The sequence below is a fragment of the Harmonia axyridis genome, chromosome 1, assembly GCF_914767665.1.
Source record: "Harmonia axyridis chromosome 1, icHarAxyr1.1, whole genome shotgun sequence".
Lineage (NCBI taxonomy): Eukaryota > Metazoa > Arthropoda > Insecta > Coleoptera > Coccinellidae > Harmonia > Harmonia axyridis.
Window position 1 is genome coordinate 66554143 of NC_059501.1, and position 24429 is coordinate 66578571.

Genomic DNA, 24429 nt, shown 5'->3' on the forward strand with positions numbered 1-24429 from the left:
TCAACGAATTCATCAACCAGCGGTTTTATCAAAGGGCTTGATCTTCTGATCTGACTGTCGTAGGCATAATAATTATTTACTTACGGGCTATAAATGCCGAATTGATGACAAAAATAAACAATCGGTTAAAAATTAATAAGATTCTGAAGTGAAAGTGAACCACTCGAATTGAAAACCAATCTCATGAAGTGCCTGTAAATTTAAAAGTCTTCGGAAACGAATAAACATTTTTTTCTTTTTATCCCCATAGCTCATATCTAGGTAAGCCATTGATTAGCACAAAGATTCAAAAAGAAGAAATTAACTTTCATTGACCATTATTCCGTTAGAATACAATATTCAATAATCCAACGATAGATCACATAAAATTCTTGACCTACTCAATTCAAATCTCAGGTCAAATGTTTCCATATACAAAATTGATTTTATTTTTTCCCGACCTTTCGAAGGAAACAATAAAACTACCTCATTAGTTGCGAAATATAGCAGAGTGAAATGTAAAGTCCCTCGTCTAAGAAAAGAAGGAATGGAATAAGAAATGAATAATGAGACAGATAACCTTCACTGACCCTGATCGAATTGTTGTAGTACCACAGATTCGTTCAGAGATGTTTTGTTAATCGCATCTCATTGATAAGGATGGAAAAAGGTGAATCCCAATAAATTGAGTCAATTTCTTCCTCGAAAACATATAAAATGTTGAATGGTTGTCCAATTGCTTCAGTTCGAAAATTTCATTCAATCGTTCACAGACTTGTGTTTTAACAATTCTATCAGTATGATGTTGAAGGGTGTATTTTTCCTTTTTGGAATATTTGCATTGGCTGCTGGTGAGACATATCTCGTTGAAGATCAGTTTGGTTCAGAGTATCTCATGGTTCCAATGCCTCTCCAGCGACAACGAAGGTGAGAATTTAATTTTTTAATCATATATACCTACTGTTGAGAAAGAACAGTGAGAGATTCTATTCATTTGTATTCTATCGCTACAAAATCAGAAATTCAGTATCATTGAGCTTAAGGGTATCACCTTGGTTTCGATTGACCTACCTTCAACTAAAAAACATTTTAAATATCCTATTGTAATTGTGCCACCATATTGAAGAAAGTAATCATCATTTCGAATAGTTCGTAGATGAAATACAAATGAATTTTTGAATATTTTGCTGAATACATGTTCAATTTTTTCGCTTCACAAGACGTTTTCTTTCAAAATATATATAGACAAGAAACTTGGTAACATGAAATTAATAAACCTATGGAAAAAAAATATATTTTCATTTATATTTGAATATTTCAGACAAACATCTGTTGACATCAACAAGAACCCAGGAGGTACACAGGTGACTTTGGGACATAAAGGAACTATTTTTGAAAATGACAAACATCTAGTTAGTGGAGGAGGTTTCGTTTCCAAACAATTTAGGCCAACTGGTCCAACAACATTAGGAGGAGGTCTTGGCTATGAACATAAACCATCAGGTACTTACATGTTTTATTTCGGTTATTATTAGAAATACTTTGAATAGATAACTGAAAGATATTTATTGTAACTTAATCTATTCTCCTTCAGGTTCTGGAATAAATTTGGGCGCTTCTAACACTCGTGGTTTTGGAACCGACTTTTCTGCTACAGGAAACGCCAATTTGTGGAGATCTAACAATGGAAACACAAGATTAGATGCCTATGCTAACTACGGTAGACATTATGGAGGACCATGGGGTACTGGAAGGCCGAATTATGGAGGTGGATTACAATTTTCACACAGATTTTGATATAAGTCTGAAAAATAGTTTTAAATTTGTTAGTTTGTAACTATTTATTGATTGTTCCGTAAAAACTGCCATAAATTAAGTTGAATAAACTTAGACAGCAATAAATTGTAATTGTAAAAAATTGTTTTCATCTACTGAAAAAAAAAACATTCATCTGACCTGAAATGACTCACTTATATAGATGTGCTTGATCCATTCATCAATCCAATCCTGATTTGCATCTAAAAAACAGGTTTTAGTTCATTCGTCACAATTTGTTTGATAGCTTCTTTCTAGTCAAATAACAATACATTGATGATTCGTGGATACGGACGCCATGGTTCATCAAAAATTCTAGCACCATTCTCTTCATGAAATTGCACGTTATTATGGAGCGAAATCTAATTGTCATCGACAAATTAGGTCATTTTGTACACACAGCATATCTCAAACGTTTCATGTCGGCGGAAAGTACTCATAATAATAATATTCATCTCAAGTATGAAAAAGAATCATAGCAACAAAAGACAAATTGCATTTACAATCACAAGGCAATGTCCATTGTTCAGTGTGTCATTGTATAATCTGTACATCCACTCAATCCCTAATACCCTGTGAAAAAGGGTACACACTACCAGAGACAATCGTTTATTCTGTCAATTACAAAAAAATATGGAAAAAAGGTAAATTTAGAACCGAAATTGATCTCTGTAAAGCGAATCTGTAATTTTACATGTACAGGACAAGTCATATAATCAATGAAAAATTACAATTTATCTGAAAAATATTCGCTAACCGGGTAACATTTTTCTAACAATTTTTCCTCAACTATTTTCTTAAATTCCTTGGGACCTAGAGGCTGTACCTGTACCTGTACACTTCTTGGAAGATGTTTAAAAAGTTTCATACATTCATTGATATAAAGGAGACTTTTCGAAGTATCTTGTATCTTGTGCTTCGGGATGGACATCATTTCTAGTGCAATAGCCTCGGCAATAGCTATGAAATACTAAGATCTTAAGTATTTGTATGGTTTTCATTCCCTTCTTTAGCATATAAAAGGCAACTGAGGATAAATATATTGATGCAACAGTCGAAATATTCTTCTTTTTCTTGAAAAAAAGACTGCTCGAATTTCGAGGTGTAATATTGAACATCACCCGCAGAAATCGCTATGAAGCTATGAAAACTCTACCAACATCGGATGAGTTTACCCATAACATAATATTATAAGAAATGAGGCTGTACAAAATTTAAGGGAAGAGTATTTCTAACTAAATAACTATTTCTACTTATAGCATAGAAGGAGCTTTTTCGTTTTTTTGCATACAGAATGGACATACGTGCAGCACTTCAAGTTATGGTGCAAAAATCTTGCACTTTGCTTAGCTTCTATAATGAAATCCAAATATGTACCTTGAAGTTGATCGATGGAATCATCATTTCTATTTTAAAAGTGAATATATTCTGTTTTACTGATATTGATCATTATGTTATTTTGACGACACCAATCTACAAAACACTGTAACAAGAGTTGACAAGGCAATTCTTCGATAGTCTTGAAGCTAATCACCACTAAGGTATCAGATATCATCAGCCTAGTAGACCAATCTCAATATGTTTATTAGAAGATTGAAATCAGTGTTAACAGATGACAACAAAAACATGTTATTCAAATTTACAGGTGAGTCATTAATGAATAATAGGAGAGGAAGAGGCCTCAATACAGAACCCTGAGGTACGCCCGAATTAATATTTTTTTCATTACGCGATAGAGCTATCAACCTTTACAAGTATAGCTCCATTTTCTAGATAACTTCAAATTCATGTTAGAAATATACCCCTGAATCCCATGTTGTGACATTTATCGATAATGATCCCAGGAGAGGCTATCAAAAGCTAATGATAAATCCAAAAAATAAAATTTTGCCGCCCTAATTGCCTAACTGTACCCTCATTGGCTGCTATTGAATTGAAATCTTTTGTAATTACCAAAAAAAAATTGTTTTTGGCAGCTGAGAGCGCTGTAGAACAATCATTTATCATTAAATATTCAAAATATATCGTTTTTGAGATATTTCTATATTTCATAAATTGAAGAGTTACTGAGAAAACCTAACCCTTCGAAATGAAGTGTTTGAATCAAATTTTGAAAGTGAATAGAAAAACGGATTGTTGATTTATTCGAATTATTGAGTATACTTCAAATGGCACACCCTACATTTCATTTTCTCATATGGTACAGAATTTATCAAAGATAATAGAATTTGCTACCTAATACAAAATGAAATACATGATATTTAGTATGCCATTTAGAATAAGCCTGATATTAACGTTTGAATAAGTAATCAATGAATCGTCTCATTATGAACACCCAGTAGAGTTCTCCATGATTATCAAGAATTCATCAGTACTTACCTCCAGTCTTCTAGTATTTACTTTCTGAATCTCATTCGAAATGATTAGTTAAAAGTTATGAGGTTTTTCCAAAGACCATTCAATTTAGGAAAAATCGAAATATCTCAAAAACCTTAAGGTTTAAGCATATTGGGTCCATTTATTCCATACAATCTGAAATTTCAATACAACATAAGGTGTTTCGTGAGAAAAAACATGACCATTTACAATTTTTCTGTACACCCTGTATATTTCGAAACACTTTGACAATGTAGCTCTAAGGGAGATGGTACTGTGTCAAAAAAAAAAACGCAAATTTCAGCGATTAACCATAATAGAGCGTCAATGGTAGGGTGCACCCAGTACATATATTTTAGCGCTTTCGAATTGCAGTTCTTGAGTTTTTTTCGAAGGAGCCTCTGTTAATAACCTCTGTCATCTTTTACGTTTTATATGAAATCGTATTTTAAAATTCAAAATCACCTTCTCAAATTTTTCAAAGGATGTTTTGTCGATTTCATCAAAAAATGCCCTTCATTGTTTAAAAGTGGGATGCTTTGTAGTAAAAAGATGACGAAGTTGTTAAAGGTGCAGGTTAGTCCCTTTTTGTATTTTCATAACTAAACTTATTTGATTTCTTCAATGGAATTGGCGCTTGCCATCTTTCAAATTTTACTACAAAGGGTGCTATCACTGAGAAAACATTTTTATATCAAAAATTATGTCTTGTTTTGTTAACTGACTTTGTGCCCCGGCAAAATGTCCGATATGCCGGTCCTGGCGGCATTCCTGATTGAATTTCATTTTCAATGACCTTCGAAGAAAATAATAATACCATCTCATCAATCGCAAAGGAATGATATGTGAAGTCCCCTGTCCTAACAAAGCCAAACGAAATGAGAAATAAACAATGAGATAACCTTTACTAACCTTGATCGAATTGTATTAGGACCAGAGGTCCAGAGATGTAGTGTTACCGCAACTCATTGATGGGGAAAAGGGTAAATCCCAACGAATCGAGTCTGGCCATTTTTTCTTCCTCGAAAACATATAAAATGTTGAATGGTTGTTCAGTTGATTCAGTTCGAGAATTTGATTCTATCGTTAACAGACTTGTGTTCTAACAGTGCTATCAGTATGATGTTGAAGGGTGTATTTTTCCTTTTTGGAGTATTAGCATTGGCTGCTGGCGATACGTATCTCGTTGAAGATCAGTTTGGATCAGAGTATCTCATGGTTCCATTGCCTCTTCAGCGACAACGAAGGTGGGTATTTTATTTTTCAATAATGTAGAAATCAGTTATTGTTTCTAATTCTACAATAATTGATTCTGTTTAACTATATTACCGACCCCTTCAGATTATCATGTCTCATTTGGTACTAATTTAAATCTTAGCTCAAAAATTTGATTTATTCTTCAATCTAATAAACCATAAAAGTCAGAGCTGGAACTTCCTTTTGATAAGCCCCCCTTGTACAGGGTGGGCAAATTTCGATGTTTTAGCACTACAACTTTTAAACCAGAGGAGACAAAATCTGATACCCCATTCTCGGCCTCTTTTTCTGAGAAACTAACAAGGGTAGTATTCATTTTTGGCCACCTTCTTTTGTTTTCGAGTTATAAGCGAAAATTGGAAAAATGGCGATATCGAAAAACATTTATATCTCCGCTAATACTGATGATAGAGCTCTGAAATTAAAACATTATACAGGCACTTTTTTACGTAGAATCCAGAGAAGAATTTGATCTTGTGGTTTCTCCGTTATTTCCAAATCAATTTTTAGATAAAAAATTTATAAAAAATATCTAGATTCGAATTTTGTAGAAATAAGTGAAAAGCATAGAAATAATCAGATTGACGGAAGGACACTGCTCTTGTTATAGAAAGCTCAATTTTTCTGTGTTCATCCACAGTTGAAATCATAGAAATATTGAGACTCTTAGGTGAAAAGAGGTTTTTGGCCATTTTCTATTATTTATATTGATCCGAATCATACGATGTTATATATTTTTGAAATCAGGAAAAATCAAGCTTTCAGAAAATGACACAAAAATGTAGTGTTCCTATTTGAAAAAATATAACTTTGGATCATAGCTTCGTAATTAAAAACCCTTTTGAAAAGACGAGCACGCCACTGGATTCTACGTAAAAAAGTGCCTGTATAATGTTTAAATTTCAGAGCTCTATCATCAATATCAACGGAGATATAAATGTTTTTCGATATCGCCATTTTTCCAATTTTCGCTTATAACTCGAAAACAAAAGAAGGTGGCCAAAAATGAATACTACCCTTGTTGGTTTCTCAGAAAAAGAGACCGAGAATGGGGTATCAGATTTTGTCTATCTCATCTGGTTTAAAAGTTGTAGTGCTAAAACATCGAAATTTGCCCACCCTGTACAAGAACATAATTGAAAATATTGTATAATAAATAATATATAATTTTGTATAATGTATAATTTTGAGTCGGAAATAGTCTCAAATGATCTGTCTGTCCGGCTGGTTCGATAACTTTCGAACGGAAGATATCTGGAAACTGTTAGGGTAGGTTTGGATCCCGAATGTCGAGGTTGAGTTCGTTGATTGGGATAATCCGACTTGAGGTTCCATAAATAATAGATGTTCAAAATGTTGTTTCCTGTTTGTTTCAAAATTGCCGATTCGATCAGGGTGAGAATTCGCATTTGGAAGAAGAATGACAATATCAACAGTTTCAAGCCCCAAGTAAAATTTCATGTTATCGAGTAGAACCATAAAAAGTTAATGAAGAATTTCGAAAAAAATGTCATTAATATTTCCCTGACCTCGGAATCCACGAAAAAAAAATAGCATTTCCAAACTTTGTACAAAATTTTGTGTTGATATGTCATTTTCAGTGAGCAAATTTTGTCCTCAACATGAACTATCTAATTTGATATGAAGCGCGCGGAAATGAAAACATATCTGTGATACGATATTTCACTCAATTCGCGAGTTGAACACAAAGAACGCACTTCTTATGTCTCATAGTGCATCGCTGTTTCATATTAACTCAAAATATATTGAAATATATATCTCAATATATCAGAAATTCAGTAAACAGAAACAAACTTCAAGCGCGTCAAACGACGTGAAACAACCGATGACACAAGGAGAGCAAAAGTAGCCAAACCTTGGATTTCAGCAGGTAGATACAGAAAATAATAAATATTCTGCTTATTATAAATTCGACAATTAGAAGAAATTTCGGATTCCAAATATTCGAATTTGCATATTTAATCGGAAATTACTCAAATAAATATATTTCATTCAATATAGTATACATTCATAATGATATTGCAAAATTGTGGATTTGAAAATATATCTCAATCCGACAACGTAATCTAACCATGTTGGGGACATGTAAAAATGGTATCTAATGAAAAACAAGCAAAACGCCACGTCATTCATTTCAATTTGATTTTTTCAGACAAACCACTGTGGATGTTAACAAAAACCCACAAGGTACGCAGGTGACTTTGGGACATAAAGGAGTTATTTTCGAAAATGACAAACATCTAGTTAGTGGAGAAGGTTTCGTTTCCAAACAATTCAAGCCAACTGGTCCAACAGCATTAGGAGGAGGTGTTAGCTATGAATATAAACCATCAGGTGCTTATTTCAGTTCAATTTAAATAAGAAAAGAAGAACTAGAAAGACATTTAATACTCTTTCAATTACAGATTCTGGAATAAACCTAAGCGCTTCTAACACTCGTGGAGCTGGAACAGACTTTTCTGCCTTAGGAAATGCCAATTTGTGGAAATCTCGAGATGGAAATACAAGAGTAGATGCCTATGCCAACTACGATAGACATTATGGTGGCCCATGGGGTACAGGCCATCCTAATTATGGAGGAGGGATACAAGTATCACATGATTTTTAAATTAGCTATTAATTAAGAAATAGCGTAAAATTTGAAAGTATGTTGTTATTGATCTCTCTGTGAAAACTGCCATTATTCAATTTGAACCAACCTAGACCATAAGAGAATTAATAAATTACATTAATCAACGTCTTTCTTTTTAATTTTTTGAATTTAAAACAACCAGTTTTTACCTTACACTATTCCAACATTCAACATTATGTTATGTTGTACTGTGAACCAAACCAGTGAAGAAACATTACAACAGCATTCATTTTGAAACAGCAAAAGCATATAATAACACAGACTTCAAGTGAATATTCATATTTCATCTATTCAATACATCATCATTTATTGGATTTATTGGAAAGTATTTCGGTTTATACTCTAGGATGATGACCTTTGAGAATCATTCAAGAAAATCTCGTATCATTGTATTATTATTTCTATCTAGAGCATGAAGAATGAAATATGAAGAGACGGCTAGCAAACTGGGCCGAAATGTCGCCCCTCAAATAGAGGCGCTTGAAACTGTCGCTTCACTGTTTAATCCCTAACGCCGGCACTGGCTTTAACACAAACAGATATTCAATGGTCTTCCGACTGTCTGTAAGCTGCTATTCTACAGATTTATGGCTCTTCAAGTACTTATATAGGTCCTGCAATCGAGGATTCAGTTATTATGGCTTTGAAAGAAAAACGCATATTATTCTATATCAGAAAAATTTCTTCTTAGAAAAATAAAGGGAAGAAGTCGTGATGAAATTGAATGATGCTTCTCCGTCTTTTTGTCTGTAAACAAAATAAATAATAATAATAATAATAATCGTCTTTATTCAGAAAAAAAATATACATAAGTGTGAGGTGCAATAGGTATGATTGAATGTTCTCTTTTTTTTTTTATTTAGTGCATGGAATATTGGGGGAACTTGTGGGAATAACAGTTTGTGTGAATTTGGAGCTTAATTTCAATTCAGTTATTACTGCCTTAAGCTCCAGTTTGTAGACGTTATTTTTTTTTGTGTTATATTTTTTCAAATAATTATATGTTATGTCATACTTCTGCAAATAAAGAAATTTATTATATTATTCTTATTATTATAAACCATGGGCGACATATAGCTTGAAGCTATCCTTACATGCAACATCCCCAATGGATGTTAAAAGAAAAAAAGCTATGAAAGAAAAATTAAGATGATGAAACTATATTGAAGTACTGAAAAATCTACACAATTCTCGTAACGAAAAACCCAGAATAGAATAGAAGCATTCAGCAAGAAACACATTGCAAAACCTTTGATTTGATGAAAAAAATAAATGATCAAAAAGGAACAAAGTTACCTTTATCAATTCTCGTAAGGAAAAACCCAGAATAGAATAGAAGAATTCAGCAAGAAACACATTGCAAAACCTTTGATTTGATGAAAAAAATAAATGATCAAAAAGGAACAAAGTTACCTATATCAACTTTGTAGTCGAAGTATGATGATACTGGCTGATTCCCGCTTCAGAGCACAGAGACTTGCTTGATAGTGTGGCATTGAAGAATGGTGTTATTATATTTGTTAACCTTTAATATTCGAATAATAATAATCAAATAATAAACGAATAATAACAGCTAAGCAGCAACGTTTTCCGTCAAGTCTTGTAACTTATAAGTGAAGATGATGATCAATACCACTAATAAATCGAAAAAACCTTAGCGATCAATGGAGAAGAGCCTTTTAGCTGCAAAGTAGCGAAAAAATCATTCAAGTATGTTCTAGAGTTCAAAATTTATGATAATATTATATTTGTCGCTTTTATGGTATGTCTACTTGAACTCCCCTAACTTGATCAGCATTGATCAGAGTCTTCTGATCAGCTTTTCTTATTAAGAGTATAAAGGTCTACCAAAAACAATACTAACATTCGAAATAAATCCCTAATCATTTTTCATACATTCAGGTGCTTGGTCCTTTATTATTATACAACCTTGCTTCCACCGTTTTGCAATAAATGGATGTAGCGGTAAGTGGTAGTCGAAATAAATAGATCGTAGATGTCATACAATGAGCTTAGGTATTTGTAAATATAACGCCATCGAAATATTAGTCCATTTGTGTCTGCATCATAAAGTTATTCTTGATTAAACATGTCATCTTACTAGCAAAATTCTCGTCAAATTCGCGGGAGGTTTTAATTTTCTGCTTTAATATGAAAAAAATCTACGGCTGCTGCTCATCGAATGATCTCAAAAACCAATGGTGAGGTCGCTTTTAGTGAAAGAAAGTGCCGAAAGTGGTTTCAACGCTCCAGGAACGGTGATTTTGACATTGAAGACCAGCATAGCGGTGGAAGAGAAGGTAGAGAGAAAGTTTTCGAAGATGCTGAATTGGAGGCATTACTTGATCATTACTCGTGTCAAACGCAACAAAAATTGGCAGGATCATTAAGAGTGACGCAACAAGGCATTTCAAAATGCCTGAAAATCATAGGAATGATTCAGAAATAAGGAAATTGGATGCCGTACGAGTTGAAGCCGAGAGATGTCGAACGGCATACGTTTGCTTGTGTACAGCTGCTTGCAAGGTGAAGACGGAAGAGATTTCTGCATAGCATTGTTACTGGAGACGAAAAATAGGTTCATTACGATAATCCCAAGTGCAGAAAATCATGGGAATATCTCAGTTCTGCTTCCACGTCGATGGCCTAACCGAATATTCACGGTTCCAAAGTCGTGCTCAGTATTTGATAGGGCCAGCTTGGCGTTAAGGGCGGATATAGCTCTTTTTCATAGGGGGGGGGGTTGGTAGTAACGATTCAAAACCAATAATTTCCAAAATTTGGGAAATTACCAATTTGAAATTATTGCAGGAAATGTTTTGTGTGCACCACGTTGATTAACTTTTTTTCAGGGTTTCGATATTCATGGGAGGTAATTACCCCCATTACACCCCCTCCACCGTAAATCCTCCCTCGCTTGGCGTAGTGTTAAACCAACTGAAATAATCACATGCTATCGATATCGAACGCAATTAATGTGTTTGCGCCGAGCATTGAAAGAAAAACGGCCGCAATACAACGAGAGATATGATAAAGCGAGTTTACAGCATGACAATGTTCGATCCCATGTTATGAAAGTGATCAAGATATACTTGGAAACGTTGAAATGGGAAGTCCTACCTCACCCGCCGTATTCTCCAGACATTCATTCCTCGGAATATCACTTATTTCGATCAATGGCCAGCACTTCCGGCCTTAGGAAGAAGTAAAAAATTGTATCGATTCGTGGATCGCTTTAAAAGATGACCAGTTTTTTCAACGCGGGATTCCTACGCTGCCCGAAAAATGGAAGAAAGTAGTGACCAGCTATGGACAATACTTTGCATCATAAAAGTATAACCAGTTTTTTACAATGAAGCCTCGAATTCCGGAAAAAAACGGCTGAAGCAAAGTTGCACTATGTAGATAAAATTGTTGTGTTTCTCACTAGTTACTTAATGAAGAAACCAATTTGTTATCTTACTCGTACATGTCCTAAATACGTTATCACGTCTTAAATGATCAATAAATAATAAAAATTATTATTATACGAACAAAATCGGGGATTTTTACTTTTCTCACTATTTCAAATGAACAATTGAAAATACCTCATATTTATTGCTATATATTATACCTACCTTGAGTGGATTGTTGAAGCACGGACGAAATAGAAAATTAACAATAAAAGAGATAACCTTCGTTGACCCTAATCGAATTGTGGTACCCCCGTAGTCCAGAGATGTAATATTAACCGCAATTCATTGATAAGGATGGAAAAAGGTAAATCCCAACAAATCGAGTCAGTCCATTATTTCTTCCTCAAAAATATATAAAATGTTGAATGGTTGTTCAATTGCTTCAGTTCGACAATTTGATTCTATCGTAAACAGACTTGTGTTCTAACAGTTATATCAGTATGATGTTGAAGGGTATATTTTTCCTGTTTGGGGTATTATCATTGGCTGCTGGTGACACGTATCTCGTTGAAGATCAGTTTGGTTCAGAGTATCTCATGGTTCCAATGCCTCTTCAACGACAACGAAGGTGAGTACTTATGAACGTTTAATCATAAGGCGTTTTTGAAGAACCGCATGGAATTCAGTTAAAAATGAAATTGACATAAGTTTTGGAATGTAGGAACACTTTCTGGCTTAAATATTTTCTTTATTATTCAACTTCCAGTTAGGTATAGCAAAAGCTTGACATCTCTTCGTCCACTAATTCTTCATATGAAGGCCGATGTTAGGGGCAAAACAGTAAAAAAAAACCGTTTTCCTAATAAATTTCACTTGCCTTTACCGCCTTTTGTATCTTGTGGTGTGATAGGTAATCGTGTTATGTGGATATGAAAATCAAATATAGTACTTACGCATTATTCATCGGCGTTCAATATTCTTCATTTACTAGAATTTAATTTTTTTCACGCACGATTGCAATATTATTCATCGGAAAAAAAAAAGTTCAGTATTATCATCGGAGCAGGTGCTGTTGTTATTGATGCTTTTTGAGCAGGGGCGCCGAAAAATACATTGTTTCAGGTGCCAAAATCACTCGCGCTGGCCCTTTATCATATTATTCCATCACTTAGTTATTTCAATATTTGATATTTGATTATGCCTGAAAAATTTGATGACGACTCTGCTTGAAAAATTTTTTCATTATATCGATGTAACCCGTTGTCAAGAGTAACATTTTCAAAATTGTTTTTAATCATCCGTTTTAGTGCATTACCGAATAAGTGTGAACAAAAGCTCTTAAGCCTTTTCTCGAAATGTGACATGCATCTAAAAGTGATTTTTTTTTTTTTAATTTCTTCTTGAAATAGCTGGAAAGTTGGAGGAACGGCATTGATGATATGTTTCACCAAGGCTTCCTATGAATATTATTCATTTACATTCTGTAAATGGAATAAAAAAATTTAATAGGACTTTACGTTTTCTTTTTGTGGAACGTAATCACAAAATACAATTTCTTCAACTTTTCAGCAATTCTCAGCAATTCAGTTTTCTCATTTTTTAAATATACCTTTACAAAGGAAGGCCCGAGAAATTTTGCTTACGTGAAAGATTGCTTTTCATTTTCGACAAGGATGCGCTCCTGAAAACCTTTGCACTTATTTGGTAACACCCTGTATCTAATACGAATATGATACTCAAATATTGAGTGGATACAATATTAGCAGATAGATGTGATCTGCATTCTCCATCTCTAGATTATATCTGTGATTTGTTTTTAAATGAAAACATCTAAAGTTAAGATGATCACTCATGACGTTATATTGTATTTAATTTCCATTTATTTCTTGTATTAGTTTTTTTCCGGTGCCTGAAAACTGTCTGTTGGGGTCTATATGGGCTGTTTATCTCTTAATTTTTATTGTTTTATTGGATTACGTTAATGAAATAGCATTGATTTTTTTATTTATAAATTATTATTGATTGTTGTTTTTGATTTCCTGGAATTGGGTACCATTACCTGTTGGAAATAAAGGCTTCTTATTATTATTATTATTAGTATTAGCAGAAAACTAGGAAAATTTTGCAGTGTTCCTAATTGGAATATTAATTTCTTGAATATTTCAGACAAACATCTGTAGATATCAAAAAGAATCCAGGAGGTACACAGGTGACTTTGGGACATAAGGGAACTATTTTTGAAAACGACAAACATCTAGTTAGTGGAGGAGGTTTTGTTTCCAAACAATTCAAGCCAACTGGTCCAACAACATTAGGAGGAGGTCTTGGCTATGAACATAAACCATCAGGTACTTACATGTTTTATTTCGGTTATTATTAAAAATACTCTGAATAGATAACTCAATAATATTTATTGTAATTTTATCTATTTTCCTTCAGGTTCTGGAATAAATTTGGGTGCTTCTAACACTCGTGGTTTTGGAACCGATTTCTCTGCTACAGGAAATGCCAATTTGTGGAGATCTAACGATGGAAACACAAGAGTAGATGCTTATGCTAACTACGACAGACATTATGGAGGTCCATGGGGTACTGGAAGGCCCAATTATGGAGGAGGGCTACAATTTTCACACAGATTTTGATATTAGTCTGAAAAATAGTTTCAAATATGGGAGTCTCCATTTATTGAAATATTTGTAAAATCAACAATACACTGACAAAAACTGTTCATTGTATTAAGGAATGGCAATCATCAACTTGAAATATAATGTATTGTTTCTCCAATATAATGAAATTTTATTACTTAACGCATACTCCTATTAATTCATATTATGAATTCCTTTTCATCAATTTCTCGAATGTGAAATTGATTCTAATGAATTAAATCACTATTCAATATAAAAAATTTACCTATATTATATACTTGTTCGATTGTTGTTAGTTCCATTGTGATGTTTACTAAGTTTGTGTTTCATATATTTTACAGGCTTGAAAAAGGGCACTGCCCGAAACGTTGCCTATCAAATGACAGTTCATATCGTAAACAATAAATATATTCAGTAACAAGCCTGAAATTAAATTTCATCTTACAATAAAATTTTACTGTTCGTTGACCAAGAACTTTTGTAATATTTCATCGATTTCAATTGTTTCTGCACCAAATACATTTTTTGGTATTAAAACAAATTACAGAAAAGTTTTCCAAATGCTTTGAAAGCTTATCTATACAGAGTTAAAAAAACATGTATTTAAAGTCCAATTTTTTATCACCCTGTGGAACAGGTTGCGAAATTTGTAGAGTTTACGCTCTTTTTATTACAAAGACCATCCTTTTCCTCATCTTTCATTCTTTATTTCACTCAGATATCCTGATTTTTTCAAAGATACACGTATTCAAATAAAAGCTTGGAATTGTTTCAGGGAAAACATTGAATTGATAATGTTTCAATATTCATCAGTAATTTGAAATAAAAAGAAAAACATAATTGGCATTTTTCCATATTTCGTATGCCCACTTCTAGCAGAAAAAACTGCACGCAATCGCCGAGACATCGAATTGATAAAACAAATAATGCGATCTTGAGAAATTGCATCATATTCAGATTGCAACGCAAACCGCAGCTCTTCAAGAGTTTTTGGTAGTATAGGACGACGACGAATGTTCCTTTGAAATTTATCCCAGAGAAATTCAATCGGATTCAGATCCGGGCTACAGGCAGGTCATTCTAATCATTGGATATCAACCTCATCCAAATATTAGTTAACAATATTCGCTATATGCGGTATTGCATTGTCGTGCATTAAAATTAAGTCATCTCCAACAAATGAAGCATAGGGAACTACAGCGCACAGAAGAACTTCTTGTATATAACGTTGAGCATTTAGAGCTCCGTTTTCAATAAATAAATAATTTGGTACGTGCTGCTTTTCTTATTCCGGCCCATACCATAACAGAACCTTTTTTATATGCGACTCGTTCAGATATAGTGGAGTCGGCAAACCTCTCAATAAATCTTGACGTGTTTATAATATTCCAGGCTTTTTTTCAAAACGTATACCTGTGAAATAAAAACAGAAAGATGGAGAAAAGGATGGTATCTGTAAAAAACTGAGCGTAAACTCTACAACTATTCCACAGGGTGTTAAGGAATTGGACTACAAAAACATGGATTTTTTCAGCCTGTATACATAAGCTATCAACATTTTTGGAAATTTTTTCTGGAGTTTGTTTTAATACCAAAGAATTTATCTTGAGTTTGGCATAGAAATAATTGAAATCAATGAAAAATTACGGAAGTTCTTGGTCAACGAACTTCAGCAAAATTTTAGGTGGCCGAGTATACTTGCCGGTATGTATTTCATAAAATTTTTAGTGTAGACCAACGAGTATAGCATCTTTCAATAAAATTATCAAGTGTCTAATGAAATACTTGATGAGAACGATGAGGTCCAAATACATTTATTGCATAGGTACTAGTCTCTAAAACATAAAGGCCTTGCCCTAGATTTTGTAAAACTTAAACTTAATGTTTTATACTTAGATGTTTTTGTTTTTGGTTCTCTGTTATTTTTTCTGTAGTTCTAACTTAACATGTAAATATTGTCCACATGGTGTTTGCAAAGAATTCAATAAATAAACAAAATAATTATGGAGAATCATAATTCATTTTTCAGCAATTTATCAAATTTTTATTCGTATTTGTACTTATATTTCTGATACAGTAAATACAGTATAAATTCAAGTTTCTCCAACATGAAGAAAATATAGAAAGCTTTGCATTCCAATACATATCAGGTTTTCAAATAGCGATTTTATAAATCTTTGTTATCTGCTACCTGTCAAAGATGATCCAAATTTCAGCCAAATAACTGGCGTCTGAGGGCGCCTACACCATTACTGACATTTTACCATTTCTACCTGTTTCTGACAAATGAGAAACAAGGCAAAATATTTGAAATATCTTAAAAATACAACAAACGGCACTTACCATTTAGGCATTCACCATTGCTACAAACGTCTCTAGTGCTGAATGGTCGTCTTCTTCAGTCTAAAATTTTATTCTATAGTTAATTAACTGTTAAATTGAATCAACATGATGTTAAAAGTTTTATTCATCTTTTTTGGAATATTTGTTTTTGTAGCTGAAACCGTATATGTCGTTGAATCTCCTTTTTGGTTGGCTCCTAAGCAGACAAGGTGAGCGTTTTATACTTAAATTTGCTGTTAATTATGTTGTTTTTCAACTATACCATACTCATTGAAAAAACTGATTATTTAATGAACTAGTGCAATGAAGTTTGGTGGTTGGGTTAAAACTAACATAAATGTTCAAATTGGTGTTTTATTGAGTTAATTTTCTGTGAGATTGTATTACGTTTTGAGCAAAGGCATTATTTTATATTAATTTTACCTACATATGTTACATATACCTGATCAAGAATGTATTAGAAAATTCAATTCATCGAATATCAAATTAGTTTCCAATGAATGCCAGCCGAATCAATTCATTATTCTAAATTTTTGTCACCTGAATAATTATAATTAGATTAGATAATTGTGATGAACGGTGATAATATTTTACCGATTGAAAATGGTCATTGCTAGGAGGAAGAGTGCAGCTACGACTCCAATTAATATCTGAGATCGGTAGTTCTTAACGTTTGTGATACTCATAGCATGTTCTAAAGAGTTTAATGTAGAGATAAATTTATCCGGGAAAATTTCTCGGTTCTTTTTTGAGAGCTTTTTGCTTGGCAATTTCGAAGTTTGAAAAAAATTTCATGACCGAAATTGCCGGAAAGCAACAAACTTGAATATAGAAATATTAGAAATTGGGAATACTAAATACCTACTAATACAAATTTAATTTCGAGTGGTATTCGACATGAATATTCCACGAGAAAATTAGTCGAAAATTAATAATTCAACAATTCTGGGGAAAAGCGGAGTTGTGAAGTATTTTGAAGTATTGAACTGGTTGATTTTTTCATTAATTTTAATCAATTTAATAATTATTGTATTCGCGGATTATTTTTCCCGATTACAGCAGTCAGAAATCGGATTTCCGAAAAATTCATCATTCATTATCAAATCGCAATAAAATAATTATTACCCTCATTTTTATTATAAAGAGTTCGGCATTCAACTTGAGACATTGAATTATCTCAAAAAATAAATTTAGGAAAAAATTTTTCAAATAAAAATTGTTAGGTATCAAGGAGGACATAAAATGAACATATCATTTTTGACCTTGATTTTGAATTCGAGGTTTTTTCAAGATCAACTCGATTTTTTTGGATGGAAATTGATGTTTTTTAGTGCAGATTCTTATTCTTTACAAAAAATGTAGAAAATAATTTTTGTTCCAAATTTTTTTCATCGAATTTCAAAGTACTGAACTAAATTTGGTTGGGAAGAAATTAGAAAATTTTGATAATGACAATGTTTTTATTAATTTCATATCATCTCATTTAATATTCAAATCGATTCTTGTAATAAATAATTCATTACATCGCCTCTGAATCGATATTCCTGCTATCGTTCAAATAAAATTCATTTCGACATTTTGAAATCCGATGAAAAAAAGTTTTAAACTAAAGTTACTATTTTTGTTTTTTGAAGTATAATAGTTTGTAATAAAAAATATATCATTCCATTGAAAAAAATCAAGTTGAACTTAAGGGCCTATTGTGCCCCCCATCAGAGCTATTCTCTCCATAAATTTTAGAAATAAAAACGTGCATTTGCAATATGCAATCTTGCCTGAAATATTTGAAGTGAAATAAATCATTGGTGGCCATTTGTCATCCTAGGGCTTGCACAAAACGTCGTTGAGATAAAGAGCTCACCATTGGCGACTCGTGACCTGTAAAATAGTTGTATCACATCTCAAATCTTATCACATTCCCCCCTCTTCCTTTCAAAATAATAGATAAAGGTAGATGTATAAGGTCGCAGGTAGGTGCCTATAACTAGATAAAAAAAGATTTATCTGTCTCTACTTTTCTGTCCTTGAGTCAGTTGCAATGCACTAGTATGAAGACCTTTGTGATTTTTATACAAAAGCAGTAAAAAACTATCTGAATGACATTATGTATATTATTGCATCATTAGATAGCTTATTTGATCACACCCTCAGCCTCAACCTATAATTTACATTTTTCAGTTAATTCTACGTATGGAAAGAGAGGGGTTATTTAAACAAACCCTATACCTAACCTGAAAGATAACTAAGAATTATCGAGAAAACCTGAACCAATTTCTAACTGAGTGGAGTAGAATGTGACTTCCGAAAAACATAGAAAGAAACTAACAGTCGATATTTCAATTAAATTTGAAATTTCATGAATTTTAATTAATTATTCGTGACTGAAAATTTTATGAGTTCAAGGATTCTAAACAATCCCAACGAACAATTTTACATTACATGGAGTGTCAAAATCAATTCTCGAAATATCAACATTAAGTTTCTTTCTATGTTTTCCGGAAGTCACAGACTATCCCACTGAGTTTTCCTTAATTCAAGCTTTCCTCCATAACTCTTTTAGGTGTAAGGTTTGCTGGAGTAGAGAAAAAATATAGGTTGTAATTCCAAGTCCAAGTTCATGATCTTCTCATAAACACCCTGTACATTTTTGGTCCAGACCGTACACTGTCTTATAATACTACATATTGGCAAAATCGAAAATAAAAAAGATGTAGAAATTTTTCTACAGAAATATCCAAAAAAAATGTGAACCTTCGTCGCAACCAGTTTTTTCATAATAATCCTATGAACTCAAGAACCGTCGAGTTATTACTCAAGTTATGGCATATTTCTGAAATTGCCACCAAAAAGCTACCTAATAATGCAATAAATACTTGGTATGCCATTTGAAATGAGAAAGTAGTATTCTGTTTCCGGTATATAAGTTGTAGAGGTCTAAACATATTTGAGGAAAAAAGATCATTGTCTCTAACCCCAAAATGCAAATTTTAACGCAAAATTTTGATTAGTTTTCCTTAAACGTCTAACAGGCCATCGCGGGGAATTACACTGCATATTGAATATATTTCTTCCCTGATATCATTATGCAATAATAACGTTGAAAATGTTAATTTTTTTGGGAACAAATAACCCTGAATTCACATTATATCATTCACAATTCAATTAATCCTTTTGGTTTCTACGATATCAATTATAAATCTTTATAATTAAAATTTCCTAGTTGAATAAATAAGTCTTTCAGAAATAATTGAGAGTAGAATGAATGAAACGAATTGATGAAGATTTGATAAAGAGTTGAAGATATTTTAATGTTTCAGGAACATACCTTTTAATGACAAAGAGTCTGATGAAGGCGCCCATGTGAATCTAGACTATAAAAAAACTTTTTTTGAGAACGATGAACATCAATTCAAAGGAAGAGCTTTTGCCAACAGTGTAGGGTCATCAGATCCATTGACATACGGATGGGGTTTGAGTCATCTTCATAAACCATCAGGTAAATATAATATTCCAAATTCCTTCCTTTGCTCCTAAAAAATCAGCTCTCCAAAGTAAGTTTTTTTTGTTATTTCAATACTTCTATACCCAGAAAAGATCCAATTTACCTTCAACTTGAAAATTCATAACAAAATTCATCAAAATGAGGCGGGTAGAACAAATTGGTATCCTATAGTCCGTTTAAATATAAGACGGAGCAATATAAACTAAATAAATGGTATAATTCGTCAATTTGTTTTTTGTAAATTATATCCCTCGTTCGACCCTAACAGAGTGGATGAGATTATACGAATCCAACAGTGTAGTTAGACCTTCATTTATTCATCGTCAACATTCACAAATGGCTATGAAATGAAATGAAAAAGAAAAAGTCTGGAGGTTGAAAAAAGCATTTGGCGTCAAACATAGAGAATGTGTTTATGAATCTTGATGAAACTGAAAGCGAAGGTGAGAATGAATCAAATTCGAAATATTGTTTTATAATTTTTTGCATATCATGTTATATTCTTCACATTATTTTTGTACATTGAATTTTATTTCTATTAATGTTTTGGATTATTGTATTTTTTTTAATTTACAATAATTCCATTCTTCGCCATTACATCAATGTCATTTTATATTTTTGACATTGCATATTTCATCATGTTAAATAATAATAATGAAGATAATAATAAATTGCCTCTATTAAAGAAAAGAAAAATACATATCAAGAGGCGAAGTTTAGCATAGCTACGTTTACTCAATCTCTTTGAAAAAAAAAAAACAAAAATTTGTAATAACAAAAAAAAAATACAATTCTTGAGAATAATTCGAAAACCTGAATATAAAATTTTATTCTGTTGAAAACATCAGGAAAAAAAATACATTCATATTACATATGCAAACTTATCCATACTGCAATTGCAACAGTAATTTTTTAAAATTTCGTTCTAAGAACATCTCTGAGCGTGTTTATATTTACATAAAAATAGAATTTGGGGATCTCGGTTAACTTTTTACGTTATGTGTGACTACATATTTAATGTTGAGATGTTTTGTATATTTTATTTGAAGATCAAAATGCATTACAAACTGTACGATTATGTGAATTATCATTTGATTATTTTGGACGGATAGTACCTCTTCCTAATCGAAGATCCTCCTATTTATGCGTGAACGTTTATATTTCATATTGCTCTGTCTTATATTTGAACAGACTTAGGGTATTTCAGTATTTCACGTTTGTGCTTGGGCAAGGGGCAATGTGCATCCGAAATTTCTATGGATCCACTTACAAGCATAGTCATAAGTAAGTATATCATCAAACAAACAACGACAGAGTATTTTTAACCGGTCTACCAAATACGAACTTTCTTTTGATACATCTTCAAAAATTAAATAGAATGTAGAACTTTTCTAATCTTATCAATTTCCTTCCAGGTGCTTCAATAAATATAACTACGACCGAAACTCCTGGTGTTGGATCTAACACTACTGCTAAAGTAACTATGAATTTGTGGACGTCCAAAGATGGCAAAACGAGCTTAGATTTCTTCGTCGTTTTTGGAAGATCTTTTGAAGGATCTGATGATTTTTATGGAACACCCAAATATGAGGGAGGTTTTTCGCTGACACAAAAATGATATTACGAAGAAAAATTATTCCAATTGTAAAATATTTTATTGTGAGAATAGAATATATATTTATTGTTTGAGTGAGAATTTTTAATCCATACTCGATGCAGACTGTCTTTAGCTTATTGTATATAAATTAATTCACACACTGAGCTGAATGTCATTTTCCAACTTCGACTCCCTGTAACTCGAAAACTAGTCATAGGACTTTCTTGTTCAGGAGGTCATATTCTACAAAATACGAAAAATTTAGAAAAATTAACTGGTAACAATTTTTCCATTATGCTGTTGCCTGTTCCTTTTTTATAACAATCAATCAATGCTTGATGAACATCAGTGATTGATTCATTTGAATCATATAATTCGACACGTTAACTTTATGAATATTGAATATAAGAATTTTCTTATAAACATTGAACAAACATTTACATAATCGTTAACTCGTGGATGCTAAATCCTGTTTTGAATCTTATTTCATTGTTGAACTACAAGATTCTATAAACGGTTATAAACAAGAAATATTCGATTAGATCATATTCTTCGCTCCATATATGAATACCCTTGCACCTGATAGAATTCTTGCAGAATTATCATAATGATTACTAGTAGAATGTCATCTGACTCATGAAGGTATCGAAAATATTTGTTTCTATTATTTAAGATCAATGACAAGCCGTTCTTTGAACTACCGTGCGTTCAAAAAACGAACGAGGTCATTATGCAGCAGTAGAATTGCTTATTCGATAATATAATATTCATTTAATTTACTTGGCTTCAATTGTGTGTTCTGAGAGTTATCACAGAAGCCTATGATCATCATAGATTTTTTCTTTTATTGAGGGCTGAAATGTTTCCCTATGCCTATTGTCTCTTTTTTTCTACAATTATAGGGGGCAGTTTGTACATATAGGTGGCCTCATTTTGGTATTTTCAATATTCTCTTCATTTCACTGAGTCGTTGAGGTTTTATTTCTATTTCTTGATCATCTTTACAAAGGTTTGTAACTTCAAATCAACTCTTATCTATTTTACTTAGTTCTCTACCATGTCTATGTCCTTTTGGAATTGTCCCTTTTATTCTGTAGAAATAATAAATTGCTGTGCCGTCTGAGCGATCTTGCTCGTCGCCTTCGGGATATTTGAAACAAAGATATTAAAAGTAGAGGCCTAGTACCGAACCTTGCGGAATACCTTATTCAATATTCTTTAATGTCAATACTGTTTTTCGAATGTTGACTCTGCACTTTCTGTTACCTAGCTAGAGTGCAATATTCTTGTCAACTTCATTAGGATTTCTAGTTTTCTCATTTTATGAATCAGCCCTTGGTGCTACTTTATCATTTTTGTAATCTTATAATCTGTGACATCATTACTTATTTAAACATATTATAGAATTTACAGGCAAAGGCTCAACTCTGTATCATGTTATAATATCATTAATAATCTTGTCGAAGGACTTTTCTTTTTGTCCAGAAATACGGCCCAAGTGCATGAAGAATGATTTAGATTTTCGTTGATATTTATTTATTTATCCTTTTACATCCAACAGGCTAATGGCTAATGCCAAATTACAGGTATAAACAGTTAAGTAATACAAATATGTACATATTTACATATTTACAGCAATGCCTCTAGTCATCGTCAGCTGATGTTATTTAACCATAAAGTGAAAAAAAATACATACTAGTTCCTACTTAACAAATACAATTGTTGCCTAAATTGACCTATCGAAAGAAAAACTATATCAACTGAGGGTAAATTATTCTAGCTTCTACAGATGAATGCCGCTGGACTGTGGAAATGGTGCTGAGTATTACAGATATTGATTCTAAAATTAACTAATTTGTAAGAGCAAAGATCGCACCAGAAATTTCTATTCTCTTTCTCAAACTCACGAAGTTGAACTCGACCAATAGAGAGTTATAGTCATAATGGTGTCTGGGTAAAGGTTATGCAAATTTCAAAGAATTCTTCTGAAGAGATTCTATCACTGAAATATATTTTTCATGAACGGAATTTCATACCAGTATTCAAGTTCAGAACGCATTGAACTGAAATATACTGACTGAATAGCTGTTATATTCGAAAATTCTCTGCAATTGCGCAGAACAAAATCCATAGACCTATTGGCATCACATACAATATTTTCGATGTGGATATTGAATCAAAGCTTGCTTTAAAAAAAGTTAGTTTTCTGGAACAACTCATAATCTTATATTTATCGATAGTTCATTTTCAGTTCACCATTCATACTAATGTGCTCCTGCAGATTATAAAAATCTGAGATATCATTAATTACTCTGAAAATTTTGAGATCATCCGGGAAAATAAGTTTTTCTGAGTTCAATCGAGTTCATACTTCGTCAATAAAAAAGAGAAACAATAGAGGCCCTAAATTAGAACCCTGAGGTACCCATGAACGTGCTACAAAGTTAAATGATTTAACACCTCTGAATTCTACATATAAATGCTTGATACTAAAAAATAATTTCAACAACTCAACTTCCTCAAAAGCAACCTATATGAAACCCTATCGAAAGCTCTACTCTATACTTCGTTATCGCTGCTTGGTGGATTGTGGAGTGATCTTTTCGAAGTCCAAATTGATATTCGGGTGATATTTTCTCATCTGCAAAAAATTCGACCATATTTATCTATATTACGTTTTCTAAAGTGTCTTTACTACTAATCCATCTAACACAATTATGCAGATATACAATTCGGTTGATCGGCACGAATTCATTCCTAATAAATCGTTGAACTTCTCCCCTTTCACCTCATCTCTTTCAACATCTTCCTCCGAATAAATCCAAACTAACAACTGTCCAAACAACTCTCACCTTCTTTCTAGCGTA

General features: G+C 32.5%; 3 protein-coding genes across 3 annotated transcripts; all 3 read left to right on the top strand.

Annotated features, from left to right (window-relative positions):
- The first annotated feature begins 710 nt into the window (after positions 1–710).
- On the top strand, positions 711–1889 carry LOC123670972 (attacin-B-like). The gene is made up of 3 exons (XM_045604582.1): positions 711–906; positions 1301–1482; positions 1574–1889. Exons 1-3 carry the CDS (start codon positions 779–781, stop codon positions 1774–1776), a joined length of 513 nt encoding a protein of 170 aa, XP_045460538.1. The 5' UTR covers positions 711–778; the 3' UTR covers positions 1777–1889.
- A 3263-nt stretch (positions 1890–5152) lies between these two features.
- LOC123670971 (attacin-B-like) lies at positions 5153–8188 on the top strand. The gene is made up of 3 exons (XM_045604581.1): positions 5153–5417; positions 7601–7782; positions 7854–8188. The coding sequence occupies exons 1-3, from the start codon at positions 5215–5217 to the stop codon at positions 8054–8056; spliced, it is 588 nt and encodes a 195-aa protein (XP_045460537.1). The 5' UTR covers positions 5153–5214; the 3' UTR covers positions 8057–8188.
- A 3722-nt stretch (positions 8189–11910) lies between these two features.
- Positions 11911–14282, top strand: LOC123670977 (attacin-B-like). The gene is made up of 3 exons (XM_045604587.1): positions 11911–12103; positions 13642–13823; positions 13915–14282. Exons 1-3 carry the CDS (start codon positions 11976–11978, stop codon positions 14115–14117), a joined length of 513 nt encoding a protein of 170 aa, XP_045460543.1. The 5' UTR covers positions 11911–11975; the 3' UTR covers positions 14118–14282.
- Positions 14283–24429: the final 10147 nt, after the last annotated feature.

What these genes read in the sequence shown, in the direction of transcription:
- LOC123670977 (XM_045604587.1), top strand. Translation starts at nt 11,976, where the DNA reads ATGATGTTGAAGGGTATATTTTTCCTGTTTGGGGTATTATCATTGGCT. An exon ending in CCTCTTCAACGACAACGAAG is followed by an intron (nt 12,104 to 13,641) that starts GTGAGTACTTAT and finishes TGAATATTTCAG; the next exon opens with ACAAACATCTGTAGATATCA. An exon ending in CTATGAACATAAACCATCAG is followed by an intron (nt 13,824 to 13,914) that starts GTACTTACATGT and finishes ATTTTCCTTCAG; the next exon opens with GTTCTGGAATAAATTTGGGT.
- LOC123670971 (XM_045604581.1), top strand. Translation starts at nt 5,215, where the DNA reads ATGGTTGTTCAGTTGATTCAGTTCGAGAATTTGATTCTATCGTTAACA. An exon ending in CCTCTTCAGCGACAACGAAG is followed by an intron (nt 5,418 to 7,600) that starts GTGGGTATTTTA and finishes TGATTTTTTCAG; the next exon opens with ACAAACCACTGTGGATGTTA. An exon ending in CTATGAATATAAACCATCAG is followed by an intron (nt 7,783 to 7,853) that starts GTGCTTATTTCA and finishes TTTCAATTACAG; the next exon opens with ATTCTGGAATAAACCTAAGC.
- LOC123670972 (XM_045604582.1), top strand. Translation starts at nt 779, where the DNA reads ATGATGTTGAAGGGTGTATTTTTCCTTTTTGGAATATTTGCATTGGCT. An exon ending in CCTCTCCAGCGACAACGAAG is followed by an intron (nt 907 to 1,300) that starts GTGAGAATTTAA and finishes TGAATATTTCAG; the next exon opens with ACAAACATCTGTTGACATCA. An exon ending in CTATGAACATAAACCATCAG is followed by an intron (nt 1,483 to 1,573) that starts GTACTTACATGT and finishes ATTCTCCTTCAG; the next exon opens with GTTCTGGAATAAATTTGGGC.